Genomic DNA, 19,280 nt, shown 5'->3' on the forward strand with positions numbered 1-19,280 from the left:
TCTCTGCACCCCATACCCCCACAGCTGTGATCTTCTGGTGCTGCAAGGATAATATTGCAGAGGGGCCTGTCGTAGTTACTTGTTAAAGAGTTCTGACTATGCCTGCCCTTTTCACCCGTCTTTGCCATAACTTCCATTAATGAAAAGCTCTCTAGATATATATATATATATAGGAAGCTTCCTGCCTCCTCCGTTCAGAGGCTGCTTTCATTAATGGAAACTATAGTACAGCTTCTATATGTGGAAGAGTGGGGCAGAAATGGTGAGTGCCTATAGGAGAACCCTCAACCCTATTAACCCCCACAGCACCGGAAGATAACAGCTAGAGCATGCATTATTTTTCTTTTATCTTGTTCCTGTAGTGAGAAACAACTATCATTTTTCTTTGTGACATCACAGCTGCTGGAAGCTCAAGTTTCTCCTGACATAGACATGCCACCAGAACTACATCTACCAACGCGCACATCAGCATTATTTTGTTGGTAAAGAAATCGGCGTATGCACGTGGATTGGACAGAGAAGGGTTAGGATTGATGGAGTTCTGTAGCCCAACAGGAAGGGTTGACAATGTTGGTTGGGATTTTAGTGCAGCACAGGCAAAGTAGTCAATGTAGGAGCACTGTGGATTTGTGATAGATCACCAGGTGTTTTCTGTACTTGCAGCCCTTCCTTGTATAAAACATTGGAATTGTGCTTGTATTGCTGAGATGCACTGATTGTTTTTTTTTCTTTCCCTGGCAAACACTTTAACATTAACAGTCCAGCACTGAATTTTACCAGGACAAAATAGTGACTTTGTTTAGAGATGGTTGACACCAGATGCAGTCCAGTGCATTTTTAATCTACATCAAAAAAACATGCACAGTGTTTTCCATGTATTCCAATGGCCCTAGTTCATACCAGTGTAGTGCATTCCAATACAGTCAGCAGAAGTAGAACATGCTGCATTCTTTTTATATGGACTGCATCTGGAATACAGCTAAATGCATCAAAAAAACGCACCAGATCACTCATATTCTGAATGGAGATGAAGAATAAAAAAGAGAGGAAAAACTGGAATGCATCAAAACTGTGCATGCAGGAATGCATCCACAATTCTGAAGTTGTTGTGTGAACCGGTTACAGTTCTGGTTCAAACACTGCTAGAAAGCATAAATATTTACATACACCAGAAGTACTTCTAATATCCTTTTATAGCATATAAGTGTATTACACACTGCCATTCAGAACTTCCCAAGTCTGGGGGACTAGATATCTGTAAGTAACTCATTCATTATTAGATCTTCTACCTGAAAAATGTCCTGCAATCCAGATTCGATCATCAGTAGTCCAGTTTGAGAAATCCATCATCCATGCCCCAAATGTCTCTTTTGCTTTTGCGATAGTTGTTGGGTTATCGATTGCTTTTATAGTACAGTCTGCTGAAGGGACATATACAACTACGATAGAAGTACAAAATGTTAAAATAAAAATATATTTGAATATATTTTAAACAATATAAGAATATGAGATACCTTCTTGTTTCAGCGGTTGGTCATTGCTTTTTTCATTTGGTTTTCCCACCATCTTATCGTCATTAGGAATTGCACAGGACTCCCCTGACAACAGAACAGTTATATGTTAAGGGAAACTAATGTTTTTTTAGGTTTTTTTTGTTTTTTATAAATTAATCCTACAGATATACATACAGATTGCATCATTACATTGGTGTACAAAGCATTAAAGTGTCACTAGACTATGATAAAAAAAATAATAATAATCTATTCAAGTATATATTCTTAACTCAAAAAGTCTCTTCTATTATTCTCAGCCTGCTCCAAATTCAAATTTTTTTTTTTTTGCTTTGATCTGACTTCCTGTTAACCACTTGCCGACTGCCGCACAAATATTTACATTGACAGAATGGAACGGACAGGCAAATGGGTGTACAGGTATGTCACTTTAAATTTGCCGATGTGTGGTCGCACGCAACCCTGCCGCGAGCTCTGTGAGTGTGATCGCGGGTCCCGTGGACTCGATGTCCACTGGGATACCCGCGATCGTCTCACGGAGAGGAAGAACAGGGAAATGCTGATGTAAACAAGCATTTCCCCATTCTTCCTAGTGAAAGGACACTGATCACAGCTCCCTGTGATCGGGAGCGCTGATCAGTGTCGTGACAAACGTAACCCATCCCCCCTACAATTAGAACACATCCCTAGGACACACTTAACCCCTGCAGCGCCCCCTCCTGGGTAACTCCTTCACTGCCAGTCACATTTACACAGTAATCAATGCATTTTTAATCACACTGATCGCTGTATAAATGTGAATGGTCCCAAAATAGCGCCAAAAATGTCTGATCTGTCTGCCATAATGTCGCAGTCACGATAAAAATCGCTGATCGCCGCCACTACTAGAAAAAAAATATTAATAAAAATGCTATAAAACTATCCCCTATTTTGTAGACGCTATATCTTTTGCGCAAACCAATCAAAAAACGCTTATTGCAATTTATTTTTACCAAAAATATGTAGAAGTATATGTATCGGCCTAAACTGAGGAAAAAGATTGTTTTTTTATATATTTTTTGGGGATATTTATTATAGCAAAAAGTAAAAAATAATGCGTTTTTTTTTCAAAATTGTCGATCTTTTTTTGTTTATAGCGCAAAAAATAAAAACCGCAGAGGTGATCAAATACCACCAAAAGAAAGGTCTATTTGTAGGGAAAAAATTTTGTTTGGGAGCCACGTTACACAACCGGTCGGTTAAAGCGACGCAGTGCCGAATCGCAAAAAGTGCTCTGGTCTTTGGCCAGCCAAATGGTCCAGGGTTTAAGTGGTTAAACTGTGGCTACATTTCTTCTCCACGCTCCCACTGTAAGTAGTAGCATAACCACCCTCTCTTTCTCACTCTCAAAATGGAATATGGATAATTAGATGAGCAGTGTGCATAGAGCAGTGCACATGATTGTAACTGACATGCACTGCTAATTTCAAACAAACAGAGGTAAAGAGGAAAAGAAGACACTCAGGAGCTCATGGAAGATTTTACGAGGAGGCAGAAGAACACAATAAGAAACAATTTCATAAAAATAGGTTACGGGGACATTAAACGGTGGATGTGCAAGATATATTTTTGAAAAATAGGAATATTGTGTGGTGTCACGTTAAGGCAGGGTTTCTCAACCAGGGTTCCATGTAACTCTAGGGTTCCTCCAGAGGTTGCTAGGGGTTCATTGAGCGATGAGCGATTTTTGCCTCTTAGTTCCCACTGACACCATAGATGTTTTTGGGTTTTTTTTTTTCTCTGTAAGGGGGTAATTCTTCCCAATGACCACAAGTATAAGAAGCATTCTTCCCACTGACCATCACACTAATGTTTAGAGAGTTGTAGATTATAGTCATTTTTAGCTAGGGTTCCCTGAGACCAAAAAGTTATTTCAAGGGTTCCTCTAAATTGAAAGCATTGAGAAAGGCTGCATTAAGGGTTTTCTAAAAAGATCTGATTGACATTCCATATGGTCCTGCTGGAGGAGGTATTGGTGGGTGTGTCATGTCTGACCCATTCAATTATGTGCTTACATTTATGGCTTCAGTTGTTGAAATCTGTAAACAACCGACTTATTTGTTTTCAACAGAGCAGTTAGCAATAGACAGATTAACACATGAAAAGGAGCTAGAGTTCAAATAGATTACCATGCAGTATTTATATATATATATATATATATATATATATATATATATATATATATATATATATATATATATATATATATATATATATATATATATATATATATATATATATATATATATATAATATGGGTACAATATAATTATCTTTCTTAGCTGCAAAGAAATTTAAAATAAACATTATACGTAACGCATCAAAAAAAGTGCATCACGCCCTCTCCCTGCATCTATAGCTATTACAATGTATGTAGATAGATTACTTTGTATATCTCTGTGAATTCAGACAGCACTGCAGTACAGGCATACCCCACTTTTAAGTACACAATGGGGTTTATTTACTAAAGCTGGAAAGTGCAAAATCAGGCTCACTTCTGCATAGAAACCAATGAGCTTCTAACCTCGGCTTGTTCAATTAAGCTTTGGTAATAAAACCTGGAATCTCATTGGTTTCTATGCAGAAGTGAGCCTGATTTTGCACTTACCTGCTTTAGTAAATAAACCCCATTATGTACTTAAAATTGGTGTATGCCTGTATTTTGTAGTCAGTATCTTCTGCTTCTTGACTAAAGCATGTGCTGTGTTTTCATGGATGGTAGACAGTCTGATCTGAGCATTGTGTGCTGTAGATATGCCTGTTCTTGCCATCTAAGGCAATGGAGGGTTTATTTGATGGTAAATAGTCAAAGGGAAAACCTCATGCCAGGCCTCAGTCACTTACTGGTTTATAGTTGCTCTTTAGATTGCATCTTGGGAAAGATGGACTAAGCCTCATTGAAATGTTGACAAAAAAAAAAAAAAAAAACGCTGCTGTTTTGATTCACCTCCTCTTCAAGACCAATAAGAGCCTCTATACTTGTTTTGGTTTTGCAATTTTGGTAGTTTTGCTGGCATCTACTGATTTAAAGTATTTCTAATCCCTGGGTGTTTTTCTTCCCTGCATTAAGGTAAAAAACACCCACTTTTTCCCTCCCTTCCTTCTCGAAACACATACCTGAGCCTGTCAGCGATCCAGCGCTGTGCTGACTGCAGTCTTCTCTCTCCTCTCTTCCTCTTCTCACAGGTACTTGGGCATACAAATTCTGTGAGCAGGGAAAGGGGGCGGGGCCGAGTGTGTCTGTAGATGCAGGCAGTGCTGCGAGCCCGCCACAGTGGGAAGCAGCTACCACTGGCACATGGAGAAGAGGCGGAGCTAGGAATGACAGTGGGTGACCCCAGAAGAGGAGGTTTGGGGCTGCTCTGTACAAAGATAAGTATAACATGTTTATTATTTTAAGATAAAAAAAGGAGCATTTACAATCACTTTAGGCAGGGGGGGAGGGGTCTTGGGACACTAAATCCTCCATTTTGAAAGGTAAGCATAGGCTTTCTAAACCCAAAATAAGATAAATAGTTTTTAGGTCAAAGTAAGGTAAAGACAATTATTGGAATAATGCTTTCATGGTTATATTTACTTACAGCAATTTTAATATCAATATAATACAATATGATTAGAGGATGCTAAAGGATCAGTTACAAGTACATGGAAAAAATTCCCACATTTCAAATTTTTAAATTGGGAATATGGTTATTTATCACCTCATTTAATTTACTATTGTTCGCAATACAGATAGGAGTTAAAAGCTGTACAGTAATACAGTGTGAAAGTTTGCCTCTGTGCAGGAGCTTCTTCTAATAAAGACCGCTCACTGCTGATCTCTCTCCCTTGTGTGAGGTGACTGGTCTCTTGTCTCTGACCATCCTGTAGTTTTCTGGAGGTAGCCTGTATTGGGTGCAGCTTGCTGCCTTCCCTTTCACACTGTCCTGCACAAGCAATGTACAGGACAGTGCTGATATCACTGCTACTTTACAGGGTGATATCTGGGTTTGTAAAGGCATTTGGTTCACAAAAGTGAATTTGAATCATTTGAGGCTATTGAGAACCATGCTGAATTAACCACTTAAAGCGGAGTTCCACCCAAGAGTGGAACTTCTGCTCATGTGTCTCCTCCCCCCCTCCGGTGTGACATTTGGCACCTTTCGGGGGAGGGGGAGCGGATACCTGTCTTTTTCAGGTACCCTGTCCCCACTTCCGGGAGTCCGGGCTGCTGCGCATTATGTCACAGCTCAGCTCCTTCCTACCTCCTCCTTCCTCCTTTCCCCGCCGCCAGGCCAGTAGGAGAGCACAGCGGTGCCTCTTGCATGCGCAGTAGGGACCCGGCGTGAAGCCGTAATGCTACACTGCCGGGTTCCCTTACACGCAATGGCGGCAGCAGCACCCGACAGCTGATGGAAACATCAGCTGCGGTGCCGACATCGCTGGACTCCAGGACAGGTAAGTGTCCTATTATTAAAAGTTAGCAACTGCAGTATGTGTAATTGCTGGCTTTTAAATTTTGCAGGGGTGGGCGGATCTCCTCTTTAAGGACCAGGCTTATTTTTAACATCTATTGTTTACAAGTTAAAATCATTTTTTTTTTTTTTTTTTTTGCTAGAAAATACTTAGAACCACAAAACATTATATAATTTTTTTCAGACACCCTAGAGCATAAAATGACGGTCCTTGCAATAATTTGTCACACCATATTTGCGCAGCGGGTCTTACAAACGCAATTTTTTTGGAAAAAATACACTTTTTTAAATTAAAAAATAAGAACACAGTAAAGTTAGCCCAATTTTTTTCTATATTGTGAAAGATGATGTTACGCCAAATAAATAGACATGTCATGCTTCAAAACTATGCCCGCTCGTGGAATGGCAACAAACTTTGACACTTAAAAATCTCCATAGGCAACGTTTAAATATGTCTACAGGTTACCAGTTTTGAGTGACAGAGGAGGTCTAATGCTAGAATTATTGCTCTCGCTCTAATGATCGCAGCGATACCTCACATGTGTGGTTTGAACAGTTTAGTATCAGCATCAGTTGGTGTCAGGTCAGTGTGTTTTAGTTAGGATAAAAAAACCAAAATAGGCACTTTTGTTTCTGGGCCCTACTACGGGTACAAACAACGAATAACGTACACATACAGTTAGGTCCATATATACAGTATTTGGACACAGGCACAATGTTATTTTTTTCAGGTATTTAGTGAAACATATTCAAGCTATAGTTATATAATGGATATGGGCTGAAAGGGCACACTCTCGGGTTTAATTTGAGGGTGTGTACATCCAAATCAGAGGAAGACTTCACAAGAGTAAATACAGCGGGTTCAGTGCAAGGTGCAAATCATTCATAAGCCTGAAGAATAGAAAAGCCAGATTAGATTTTGCCAAAAAACATCTAAAAAAGCCAGACCAGTTCTGGAAAAGCATTATTTGGATGGATGAAACTAAGATGAATCTGAACCAGAATGACGGGAATAAAAAAGTGTGGAGAAGGCTTGGAACAGCTCATGGTCCAAAGCACACAACGTCATCTGTAAAACATGGTGGAGGCAGTGTGATGGCATGGGCATGCATGGCTTCCAGTGGCATTAGGTCATTGGTGTTTATTGATGATGTGACAGAAGCAGCCAGATGAATTCTGCAGTGTTTAGAGATATACTTTCAGCCCAGATTCAGCCAAATACAGCAAAGTTGTTTGGACGGCACTTCGCAGTATAGATGGACAATGATCCAAAACACACTGCAAAAGCAACCCAGGAGCTTTTGAAGGAAAATAAGTGGAATTTTCTGCAATGGCTGAGTCAATCACCGATCTCAACCCAATTAAGCATGCATTTCACTTGCTGAAGGCAAAACTAAAGGCAGAAAGACCCACAAACAAAGAACAACTGAAGATCGCTGCAGTTAGAGCCTGGCAAAGTATCAGAAAGGCAGAAACCCTTTGGTAATGTCCATGGGTTCCAGACTTCAGGCAGTCATTGCCAGTAAAGGATTATCAACAAAATATTAAAAATTAATATTTTATTTATGATTATATTCATTTGTCAAATTAAATTTAAGCCCCTGAAAATGGGGGAACTGTGTATAAAAATGGTTGCAGCTCCTAAAATTTGTACTTGATATTTATGTTTACCCCTTGAATTAAAGCTTAAGGTCTGCACTTCAAATTCATTTGGATTGTTTAATTTTATACTGGTGGCGTACAGAGCCAAAAGTATGAAAATTGTGCATGTGTTCAAATATATATGGACCTAACTGTATGTGAGTTCCGTGTGATCGTCAGGAACATTTATTTGGGGTTTTAGGTTATGATATTAGCAAGAAATATACAGCTATTTTTAAACAAAAAAAATGTTTTTATAATTTAACAATTTAATAATTAAAAATCAAAAGATATCCATTACCATTTATCGACAAATGAAAGCCCAATTTGTCCTAAAAAACTAAGTATATATTACCTGGATACACTAAGTGATGATATGCACAGTTTTACTAACAAATGTTGCAAAACTGTGGTCAGGCGTTAACAGTTGTTTTACACTCCATCGTGAAGGAGTTAAATTACTAATAATATACACAATATGCCATTCAAGCTGCCTAACAAGTAAAATAAAGTTGACATTCAAGACTTTATCATTTGCAGTGAAAGTCAAGGACAATGGCATCAACTCCTCTGAAGTCGTCAGTGTGTATTTGGGTTTGGGAAATTCAATCAAACATTTTCAACATAAACTTACATAACACAATATTAAAGTTAACTGTTGAATTGTGATATAATAATCCAATATTTAAATAAATTATTATCATTACTATTGTTGTTTTTCCAGTAAATATTGGTGTTTAACTGTTGAAATTAACATTTACCACAATTAAAAATCCATTATTAAATGTTTCAGACATGGTTGTAACTTCCATGCTGATAAAATACAGTATGTAAGGTTCCAGTCCCTAACAGGGAGTGGGGTAGATTTAGGGCTGGAGTCCTACTTTTGCACCATGGTATCGTTTTGCCCCACATTGGAAAACATTAACACACGATGACAAGCAAATCTTGCTGCAGTGTGTTGTGCTCCTATTCATTCCCTATGAACCACAACCTGCTTTTTGCACAGCACACCAAATCACACAGATGTAAACCATACAGTTGTGCACTGGTGGAAAAAAAGTGCAGGTTTGTCAAAGCCTGTGTCAATAGACTTTTGTTCATCTGATGGTTTTGCATTCCTATACAAATCTAAGGGAATGCAAGACCCGCCTGCAGTAGGTGCAGGTCAAATGTGTCTGTCAAATTCTAAATAAGCACAGAAACATCTCAAACTCATTTCAATTCAGTTCTATACATATTATCGGCCGAAAAAGTTGATTACTAGGAACAGCAGGCCCTATAGATCCACAGAGTAATTTATGGTACAATATAACGATTTGTAGTACAGAGTTGTAGTTGTAAAGAGACACATGCTGTGTTTGCATTTTTAGGTTCGTTTTGGGGTCTTTCCTTGCAGCTTTCTTAATAAATTTTCTGTCACTTTTTAAACAGCCTTTTTTTTTTCTTTTCTTCCTTCAGACTACTAAATAAGGGGAGTGGTTAATTGGTTACAGGTGCTTCAGGCCCTATATAACTTTCTGTAGAACTCATTTTGAGCCTGCTCATCTTTGAGCTTGCCACCTTTTTTGCTTGCTGGAACTTAGACCAAGTGGAACTGGATTAATTGGTGAGTTAAAAATAGGAGGTTATAACAGGATTCATCAAACCTGTAAGTAACATCTGAAAGTTCCTGTTAGTAATATTATTATTGTAACTGGGAAAATGGTGTTAGCAAGATTTAAGGTTTTGTGCAGTGCACAGTGTGTATTGTGGAGTACCTCAGTATTGTGAGTACAGGTGTATTGTGAGTGACCTGAGTATCGTGAGTACCTAAGTATTGTGTGTATTGTGAGTACCTGAGTATTGTGTGTGTATTGTGAGTACCTGTGTATTGAGAGTTTTGTGAGTGCACAAGGGCTGTGAGTGCACGTGGGCTGTGAGTGCACGAGTGCTGTAGGTGCACGTGGACTGTGAGTGCACGTGGACTGTGAGGACATGAGTGCTGTGAGTGCATGTGGGCTGTGAGTGCACATGGACTGTGAGTGCACGTGTGTTGCGAGTACTTGTGTATTTTCTTGTTGAGGAGCTGTGTACTGAGCATTAGTGTCAGGAGTGCACGTGTGCTGTGAGTGCACGTGGGCTGTGAGTACACGAGTGCTGTAAGGGCACGTGGGCTGTGAGTACCTGTGCATTGTCTTGTTGAGAACCTGTGTATTGAGTATTAGTGTCAGGAAGCTAGTTGTTAGTTTGGACAGAGTATAACCCCCAATCCTCATTAAATTAGTGGGTATGATGCCCGGCGGGTGTGGAGATGCAACTCAGTGTACATCTTGCGGCATGTATGCGTTTCTTGATCATCTGTTCGAGGGCTAATACTGCTGTGCAAAATGTAAGCACATTGTTTCCCTGGAAGTCCAGGTTCTGAATCTAGGGAAGCAACTGTCAACACTGAGAAGTCCCTCCATACTAAAGATGAGTTGGGATCGTTCCAGGCAGGTGCCAGCAAGGGCCAGCAGAGAAACGGGTAGAGACAAAGCTGTGCAGGCACCAAAGCAGAGTAGATGGGTGACAGTCAGGAAGGATAGAGGGGCAAGAGTCGGGGAGGCTGGTCCTAGCCTGGAACATCCCAATAAGTACACCCCATTGAGTGACATTAGTGAAACCAGTCAGGGACCAGCACTGCTGAGGCTGAGTGACTCCCCTATCTGCCAGGGGAATAACTCCTCCAGTGAGGTCGGGAGTAAAGCCAAGGGAAAGGAAAGACAGATTCTGGTGGTAGGGGACTCAATTCTTAGAAGGACAGAAAGGGAAATCGGTCACAAAGACCTGAAGTGCCGAACTGTATGTTGTCTACCGGGCGCTCGGGTTCAGCACATCATGGATCTGGTGGACAGATTACTGGGAGGGGCTGGGGAAGACCCGGCTGTCATGGTGCATGTTGGCACCAATACCAAAGTCCGAGGTAGATGGAGTGTCCTAAAAAACAATTTTAGGGACTTAGGAGCTAAATTGAGGAAAAGGAGCTCCAAGGTAGTATTCTCAGAAATGCTGCAAGTACCTCAAGCCACACCAGAAAGGCAGAGGGAGATTAGGGAAGTAAACAAGTGGCTGAGAAGCTGGTGTAGAAAGGAGGGGTTTGGGTTCCTGGAGAACTGGGGCGACTTCTCAGTCGGTTACCAGCTCTATAGAAGGGAGGGACTGCACCTAAATGGGGAAGGTGCAGATCTGCTGGTAGTGAAGATGACTAAAAAGTTAGAGGGGCTGTTAAACTAGACGACGGGGGGGAGGGTCCAGACATAGTGATAGTCAGCGCAGAACATATTCCAGAGGGTAGTATTGGGGGCATTAGTGGTCGGTTGACTAAAGCACCTCAACCCGAGGTAAGTATAGTAAGATGTCCTATTTGCGACCCCAGAGCACCCAATAAGGAGATAGAATGTGACCAGTCTAAACTACGTGGCATGTTCACCAATGCCAGGAGTCTGGCGGACAAGTTGGGAGAACTAGAACTACTGTTGTACGAGGAGGATTTAGATTTTGTAGGAATTACAGAGACTTGGTTCGACAGCTCTCATGATTGGCTGGCAACCATTCAAGGGTATTCCCTATATTGCAGGGATAGAGAGGGTAAAAAAGGGTAAGGGGTATGCCTGTATATCAAAAATGATGTACAAGTGAATGTGAGAGATGACATCACTAAGGGAGGAGGTGGAATCCTTATGGGTAGAGCTACAAAGGGAGTAAACTAAGGGGAAAGTATGACTAGGAGTATGCTATAGGCCCCTTAACCAGAGGCGGACCTCCTATAAATATTTGGATAAGTGGCAAGAATGGGAATTGTCATTATAATGGGGGATTTTAATTATCCAGACATTGGCTGGGTGGAAGGAACCGCACATTCATCTAAGGCTCGCCAGTTCCTAAATGTCTTGCAGGACAATTTCATGGGTCAGTTGGTAAATGCACCAACTAGAAACAAAGCGTTGCTAGACCTACTGATTACCAACAATACAGACCCGATCACGGATGTGGAAATATGGGGCAATTTAGGAAACAGCGATCACAGGTCAATTAGTTTTAGTATAAATCACACAAATAGGAAACATAAGGGGAATACAGAGACACTGAATTTCAAAAGAGCCAACTCCCCTAAAGTATGATCCTTGCTAGAAGATAATAATTGAGATAAAATCTTAGGAACAAAGAAAACTAAGGAAAAATGGGTATGCTTTAAGAGCATATTAAATAAGGGCATTAGCCAGTGCATCCTAATGGGAAATAAATTTAAAAGAGCTAATAAAAGTCCTGGGTGGCCTAACTCCAACGTAAAAATGCCTATTAAAGCAAAGGAGAAGGCCTTCAAAAAATAGGCTGAGGATCATCATCAGCATTCCAACTGTACAAAGAATGCAACAAGAAATGTAAGGGTGCAATCAGGGCGGCTAAGATAGAACACGAAAGGCACATAGGGGGGGAGAGTAAAAAAAATCACAAGAAATTCTTTAAGTACATAGTAAGAAAGGGGAGGTCAGATCATATTGGTCCCATAAAGAAGGATGAAGGGAATCTGGTTACTAAGGATGGAGGGATGGCGAAGGTATTGAATTTATTCTTCTCTTCAGTCTTCACGAGGGAATCAGGGGGCTTCAGTAACCAAAACTGCAATGTTTATCCTCATGACATGTCACAGGAAGCACCCTCATGGCTAACAGAGGACAGAATTAGAATTAGACTTCAAAAACAACAACCACAGATTGCTTGCACCCGAGGGTCCTTAAGGAACTCAATAATTGTCAGACCATTGTTCCTAATTTTTACGAACAGTCTACTGACTGGAATGGTACCAGCTGATTAGAGATGTAGCAAAGGTAGTACCAATTTTTAAAAAAAGGGCACAAAAATTACATCCCTGGGAATTACAGACCAGTTAGCCTAACATCAATTGTATGCAAGCTCTTGGAGGGGATGATAAGGGACTATATACAAGATTTTACTAATGACAACGGTATCATTAGCACTAGCAGTAATCGGCATGGATTCATGAAGAATCGTTCTTTCCAAACCAATCTATTAACCTTCTATGAGGATGTGAGCTGCCATCTAGATAAAGAAAGGCCCGTAGACGTGGTGTATCTGGATTTTGCAAAAACATTTGATACAGTTCCCCATAAACGTTTACTGTACAAAGTAAGGTCCATTGGCATGGACCATAGGGTGAGTACATGGAATGACAACTGGCTACAGGGGCGAGTTCAGAGGGTAATGATTAATGGGGAGTACTCGGAATGGTCCGGGGTGGAAAGTGGGGTCTCCCAGGGTTCTGTCCTGGGACCAATCCTATTTAATTTTTTCATAAACGACCTTGAGGATGGGATAAACAGCTCAATCTCTGTATTTCCAGACAATACTAAGCTAAGCAGGGCAATAACTTCTCTGCAGGATGTGGAAACCTTGCAAGAAGATCTGAACAGATTATTGGGGTGGGCAACTACATGGCAAATGAGGTTTAATGTAGAAAAATGTAAAATAATGCATTTGCGTGGCAAAAATATGAATGCAATATATACACTGGGGGGAGAACTTCTGGGGGAATCTAGAATGGAAAAGGACCTGGGGGTCCTAGTAGATGACAGGCTTAGCAATGGCATGCAATGCCAAGCTGCTGCAAGCAAAGAAAACAGAATATTGGCATGCATTAAAAAGGGGATTAACTCCAGAGATAAAACAATAATTCTCCCACTCTACAAGACTCTGGTCCGGCCGCACCTGGAGTATGCTGTCCAGTTCTGAGCACCAGTCCTCAGGAAGGATGTGCTGGAACTGGAGAGAGTCCAGAAAACTAATAAAGGGACTGGAGGACCTTAGTTATGAGTATAGATTACGAGCACTGAACTTGTTCTCTCTGGAGAGGAGACGCTTGAGAGGGGATATGATTTCAATGTACAAATACCATACTGGTGACACCACAATAGGGATAAAAATTTTCCGGGAATTTAATAAGACACACGTCCATTCACTAAAACTAGAAGAAAAGAGGTTTAACCTTAAACTGCGTAGAGGGTCCTTTACTGTAAGAGCGGTTAGGATGTGGAATTCTCTTCAGCGGGGAGCATGGATAATTTAAAAAAACTTTTTAGATAAGCACCTGAACGACCACACTATAAAGGCATATACCGTGAAATACTGACATAAAATCACACACATTGGTTGGACTTTTTTGTCTTTTTTTTAATCTTGCCTACTGTGTAACTGTGTAACACATGTGGTGTTTATAGCTCTGACTTGTACTAATCACTATATTCAATTTTTACACATATAGTATTTTCTATACTTTGTACAATATTTTCTATACACTGTACAGGTTTGAGTTCTGTTCCCGTTATGATGTACTCAAAATCCTGTATGCATATTATAAATACCTGTACTTCTTTATTAAAGCAGTATAAAACTACTTGCCCAGATTACAGGACACAACCAGGTTGGCGGTGGGACATGTACAGCAGCCTGCACTTTTTCTTTCACAACATGGAAGATGCTAAGCTTACAATACCTTTTGCTGCTTGGATTCGTAGGTTTTGAAAATTGTACATGCTGCTAATCAGGAGTACTTACCTACTGTTAGAATGTGTGTTTATACTTATTTGCTGCATGGGAGCAGAAAAATAACATATTTTCTATACTGTTCCAGCAGCAGATGATATTTATGATACAGCTCTTACTGCATTAAAGAATGTCTTTGTGCCTAAATGTGGTTGCAGAATCATAGAAATTCTGGCATTATGGACAGTGAAATTTACAGTACAATTTATAGCGGCTTTGAGTTAGTTGCCACCTGTGAGTTGGGTGCTGTAACAAATACAACTGTAGGAGACTGTTATAAAAAAGAAACTCAGTCTGCATTTGAGAAAGATTTCTCTTGGAACAAACTTTAACTCTTGCAAGGACTATTACAATTTCAATTTTCAAGTAAAACTGCTGTGGCTGAGGCAAAATCCCTCAATCAGGGGACCAATGGCACCATACAGGCTGTATAATTCAATATAAGCCTCTTATGGGACACATATTCAGGCCCAATACAATGCTGCAACAAGCGATTGATCTAAGTGGCAATGCAGACATACTCATACAATTACTGCTTCAGGTATATTTTGCAAACTATGCCACATGCGCTGCAGCATAGTTTGATACACTGTGCCATAAATGGAAGAAAAGAAAAAAAATGCCATAATTCTACATCAGACAGGTTCGTACCCCAGAGGTCACTGTCTTAGTGTGTTAGAGAAATATGACTCTTCCATTCTAGACAAACTTTTGTGCACTGTAACTATTACTATTGTATCTGCTAACAAGGGCTTCTTCATTATCCTGATGCTTGATACAGGTACTGATGTCTCTTTGTTGCATGAGGAAATATGGCAGGGGTACTTGCAAATTAAACATTTATTGCACCTACTCTGAAACTGGTCAGATAAAGACCCTATTTTTGTACTTTGATGCCTACCAGTGAGTGTAAAATTCCAAACAACCAGTGTGCAGGCTGAATTCTACATTGTGAAGAAAGGCATCGCTATACTGGGCAAGGAACTTTTTGCTGCACCAAATCTATAAGTTGTTGATGGTCTTATCACAACAGTTCAATTTACCCCTATGCAATCTGTGTCCAAAGGTTCATCACTCAGCAATACCTCACTGGTCTGTGTTAAGAACTTTGTACACAAAATAAAGCATGACCAGATGTGAAACCAGTGTGTTAGAAATTGAGAATCTGTTTCCTAGAACAAGTCTATCTTGCACACCCAGTACAAGTACAATTATAGGACATTGTACAAAACAAATACCCAGATACCTGTAATAAATTGAGCTCTGTTCTATGAACCTTATTAGGGGATTACACATGAGCTGTCTTCAGTTGATAGCTATGTCTGTGTATCTCCTTGTTTACCAGTACCAGAGACCTTGAGAGAGTGCCTTACACAACTTGAGAATCACCACGGAATTCTAAGCAAAGACTGAACCATATGTGAACCATACTGGTGGCCAGGCATGGATGTCCAAGGACTAACTGCCATAAGGTGCTGCATTACTTCTCAGTAGGATTGTTACCCATCCCATAAAATATAGAATCATCATGGATCTAAAAAATATAAATGCTTTATTCCATATTGATTCAATACTGGACACAGTTTGGCGTGTTGTCCGCATTTTTCAATATGAAAGCAAAATACTTTTGTACTATGATGGGAAATTGTAGAAATCATACCTCTAACCTGTAGATGTGGCATTTTTAGGTGGTAAATGTATAATACTTTCTATGTACCAGTTAGTTCCTGTTATGATATACTCAGAAGCCTGCTCATGTATTATGAATGCCTCAGCATGTTGATAAAGCACTCTATAAGTGCTCTGCCTTCCAGACTACAGGGCACAATGATACACAAATACAAAGCTACATTTTTTCTATAGCAGAATAGAAACTGGAAACAATGATGTCCTACTTTCAGTCTTACCTGTGCATTTCCTGCTCAAGGTCTGCGTGAGTTTCTCAGACTTGATTTTCTTTCTTCCTGGTGGACCCATAGGTCCTGGAGGACCAGGAGGACCTGGTGGCCCAGGAGGTCCCATTTCCCCTTTCATATCTGTGTTAATATAATTCAAATATTGTACCATTGGTTGTTTCTATTTATTGTCTGTAATTCAATTTATTGTCTGTTATTACATTTTAATGAGAACAACAGTTTGCATAAATATGTTAGTGAAGGGTAATTCTTGAGAAAAATGATGATAGCATGTTGTATACATCATTTAAAGGGTCCCTGAACTGGAGAATAGGGACGCACAGCTTTCCTGTGCGATCCGCAGCCGGTTCCAGTGTGAACTGTGCCTAACAGCCTGCTTGTACGAGGTATGGGCAGACAGCTACACTGACAGTCTGCAGAAGCCTTGCATTGCACCTGTGATCTGCTGATCACAGTTGCAATGCTTTACAGGCTCTTAATAACAAAATTATAAATGCACTTTGTTTTTTTTTACATGCAAAAAAGATGTGCATTTGTTTTAATTTTTTTAAAGGTGAACCTATCCTTTAGGATGTGCTATAGTTCTGAATGTTTTAGGGCTAAATCACACAACTCCTGGTGATCAGTAAGTTATAATAACCAAGGGATTATTACTGTAACCAAGGAATCTCGGTGGCTAAGGAACACCAGGCCACTAACTGGGAAAATTTGTGTGCCAAGTAATATTTAAGTATATCTAAAGGGTTAGGACCACCCATGGATGAATGAGCCTTATGTATTTTAGGATGCCTATTTTGCCATACAAATTTGTTGAGGTGAGGTTGGAAAGTAGTCAGAATGGTGTAGCTGATATATAGAGATCAAAACCATTACCATTTTATTAACCATGATCATTCACAGCCAAGAGATGCAGAAAACCCCTGGAGAATCTGGCCCATTTTATTTGTTTAAATAAGGGATATAATTAGCATTAAAGATTGAAGGGAATGTAGGGATGAGGATAATCCCTAGGTAGGGAGTTGCAGCCTGTGAGCCTGCTTCTGCTTTGGAAATGGTGGTAGAAGGCAATGATATATTTTAGGAACTCCTATTAATTATTAATTACGTAAAGAAACCACTAAATATACTGCAAAATAGTAACCTACCTTCACTAAAGATGTCATTAGAGGTGTCGCCTTTGTCTCCTTTCTCACCCTTTTCACCCCGTTTTCCTGGCATGGCATCCTTCCCTGGAGGACCAATGTCACCTTGATCTCCCTTCTCCCCTTTTGGACCAGGTTCCCCATTCATTCCTGGTTGACCTAAAATGAACACAAAAACAGATTGCATATAAAAAATGACTGCAATTAGTCAATGTTTTAGCATTTCCAATGCTGTACATATCTGGATTTTTTAAGATGCTTATACAGTACATACTGTGCCTATGATTTGACTGAGAGACCTGTGATTCTTCTAACACCACTATTGTTTGTATTGTTCGGTTTCAAATCTTCCAATAAAGTTCTTGAAATAAAAAAAAGCACTTCTAAAGTAGGGGAAAGGGCTTTTGGAGGAGGGAAGGTGGGAGGGGGGGACTTTAAAATGTTGTGTGCATGAGGCCTAAATAGTGGAATCCCAGCTTGTTAGCAACAGAGAAGTTCTTGAAAACGTCAGTGTATGATGAAATGCGTCACAAGATCACAGTACGGTGAAGTCATTGCGCAAGAAGGGTGTGCACATGCAACAGATATGTGGTGTGGCATTCAGGAACCTCTACATACCTATGTTTTTATCCTCATAGCTGGTTGAGCACTTGCTGAATGTAAGTTTTTAAATTGTGATGTATTTTGATTGAATAAATACAGCACCTGCTGATCACTCTTGTGTTGCCCTAAACTTTATGCACCTACATTGTTAGAGCTATTGAGGTTGGACAAGATTGTGGAGGATAAAGCTCTCTGGTGTATAAATAAACTTCATACGAGAATAGACTTTCTTAGAAATTATAGGGGCAACACTGTTTGGTAAGTTTGGTAAGGGGAGTAGAAGTGTGGAAGTAAAGAAGAAAGAGGTTCATGATTATGGTTATGCACTGCATAAGAAACATTTTTCCTTGAATTTGTACTAAAAGTGTTGTTTGGACTTTGGTGCATATTCAGTATGCAGCACTTTGATATATTGAGTTAGCATTTTGAACTTTATTGGAATACTATCCACTTTGTAATGATAACTGTTTTTAATTTATTTAATTATGTATTTAATTCATATATGCATCTTTCTATGCCATGATGAAATAGGGATGATTACAAGACCTCAAGGACTCAAAAAGCATTGATTAATTCCTTCTGTACACACTGCTGTGTAATAACTTGATCCATGCACCCACAGGTCTGTGGGCTACACCTTCGAGTGAAACGTGGGCTAAGTGTGTAAGCGTCCATGTAAAAATATCCCCAATGATTGGTCTCTCATCCTTGCAAGCACCTAGGAGACTTCAGACTTTGAAGATGATTGGTTATATGAAGCATAAGGTCAAACACAGGTAAAGTGCATGCTCTAATATGGAGATACAGAATATTATCTTTATTTAAACCATCCACATTTTGGTATAATTTACAAATAATATTTTTATAAAATTGACATGCCCAAAAATAAAGTCTAAAACGTTGCATATATTATTGTTCAGTATTACAATCTTTTTAATTAAAAAATTGTATCTTTCAGAAATCCATTGCATTAAATGATTGATAAAAGGTGCATTGTTGCTGTGCCTATACCCTCTGTGTTGTATGTATTAACCCATCAATATAGAAATATATAGAAACTTTACACTATGACTTGCATAAAATATCTTTAAAGTGCTTTTGCATGTATAACTTCCTCCAAACACAATTTTCAGTGCAAAATGAATAAAGTATAATCCTTCAAAAAAAAAAAAAAAAGTCCTTAAAGTTTAACTCCACTTTTGTGAGGAAAAAATAGCAAAAAAAAAAAATAATATAGCGTATACAATTGCTACACAAATCGTATTGTAATTGTATTTTTTTTTTTTTTAAATGACCTTTGCTTTTCAATCTGCGGCAGCTGTAATTTTCTGAAAATGCAATACAATATGGCTACCTGGAGTTGTTCTGTACACAGAATGCCCCCCAGAATTA

General features: G+C 39.5%; 1 protein-coding gene across 1 annotated transcript in view; it reads right to left on the reverse strand.

The window, feature by feature from the left end:
* The window catches only part of GLDN (gliomedin), a 38,444-nt gene that overhangs the window by 7,249 nt on the left and 11,915 nt on the right, over nucleotides 1–19,280 (reverse strand). The window contains exons 5-8 of the mRNA XM_073618691.1: nucleotides 17,289–17,444; nucleotides 16,135–16,263; nucleotides 1,515–1,598; nucleotides 1,290–1,439 (exon numbers count right to left, since the gene is read on the reverse strand). Coding sequence (XP_073474792.1) covers nucleotides 1,290–1,439; nucleotides 1,515–1,598; nucleotides 16,135–16,263; nucleotides 17,289–17,444 — 519 coding nt within the window. The remainder of the gene's footprint in view (nucleotides 1–1,289; nucleotides 1,440–1,514; nucleotides 1,599–16,134; nucleotides 16,264–17,288; nucleotides 17,445–19,280) is intronic.

This window comes from Aquarana catesbeiana, linkage group LG03 (assembly GCF_042186555.1).
Source record: "Aquarana catesbeiana isolate 2022-GZ linkage group LG03, ASM4218655v1, whole genome shotgun sequence".
In the NCBI taxonomy this organism is placed as follows: domain Eukaryota; kingdom Metazoa; phylum Chordata; class Amphibia; order Anura; family Ranidae; genus Aquarana; species Aquarana catesbeiana.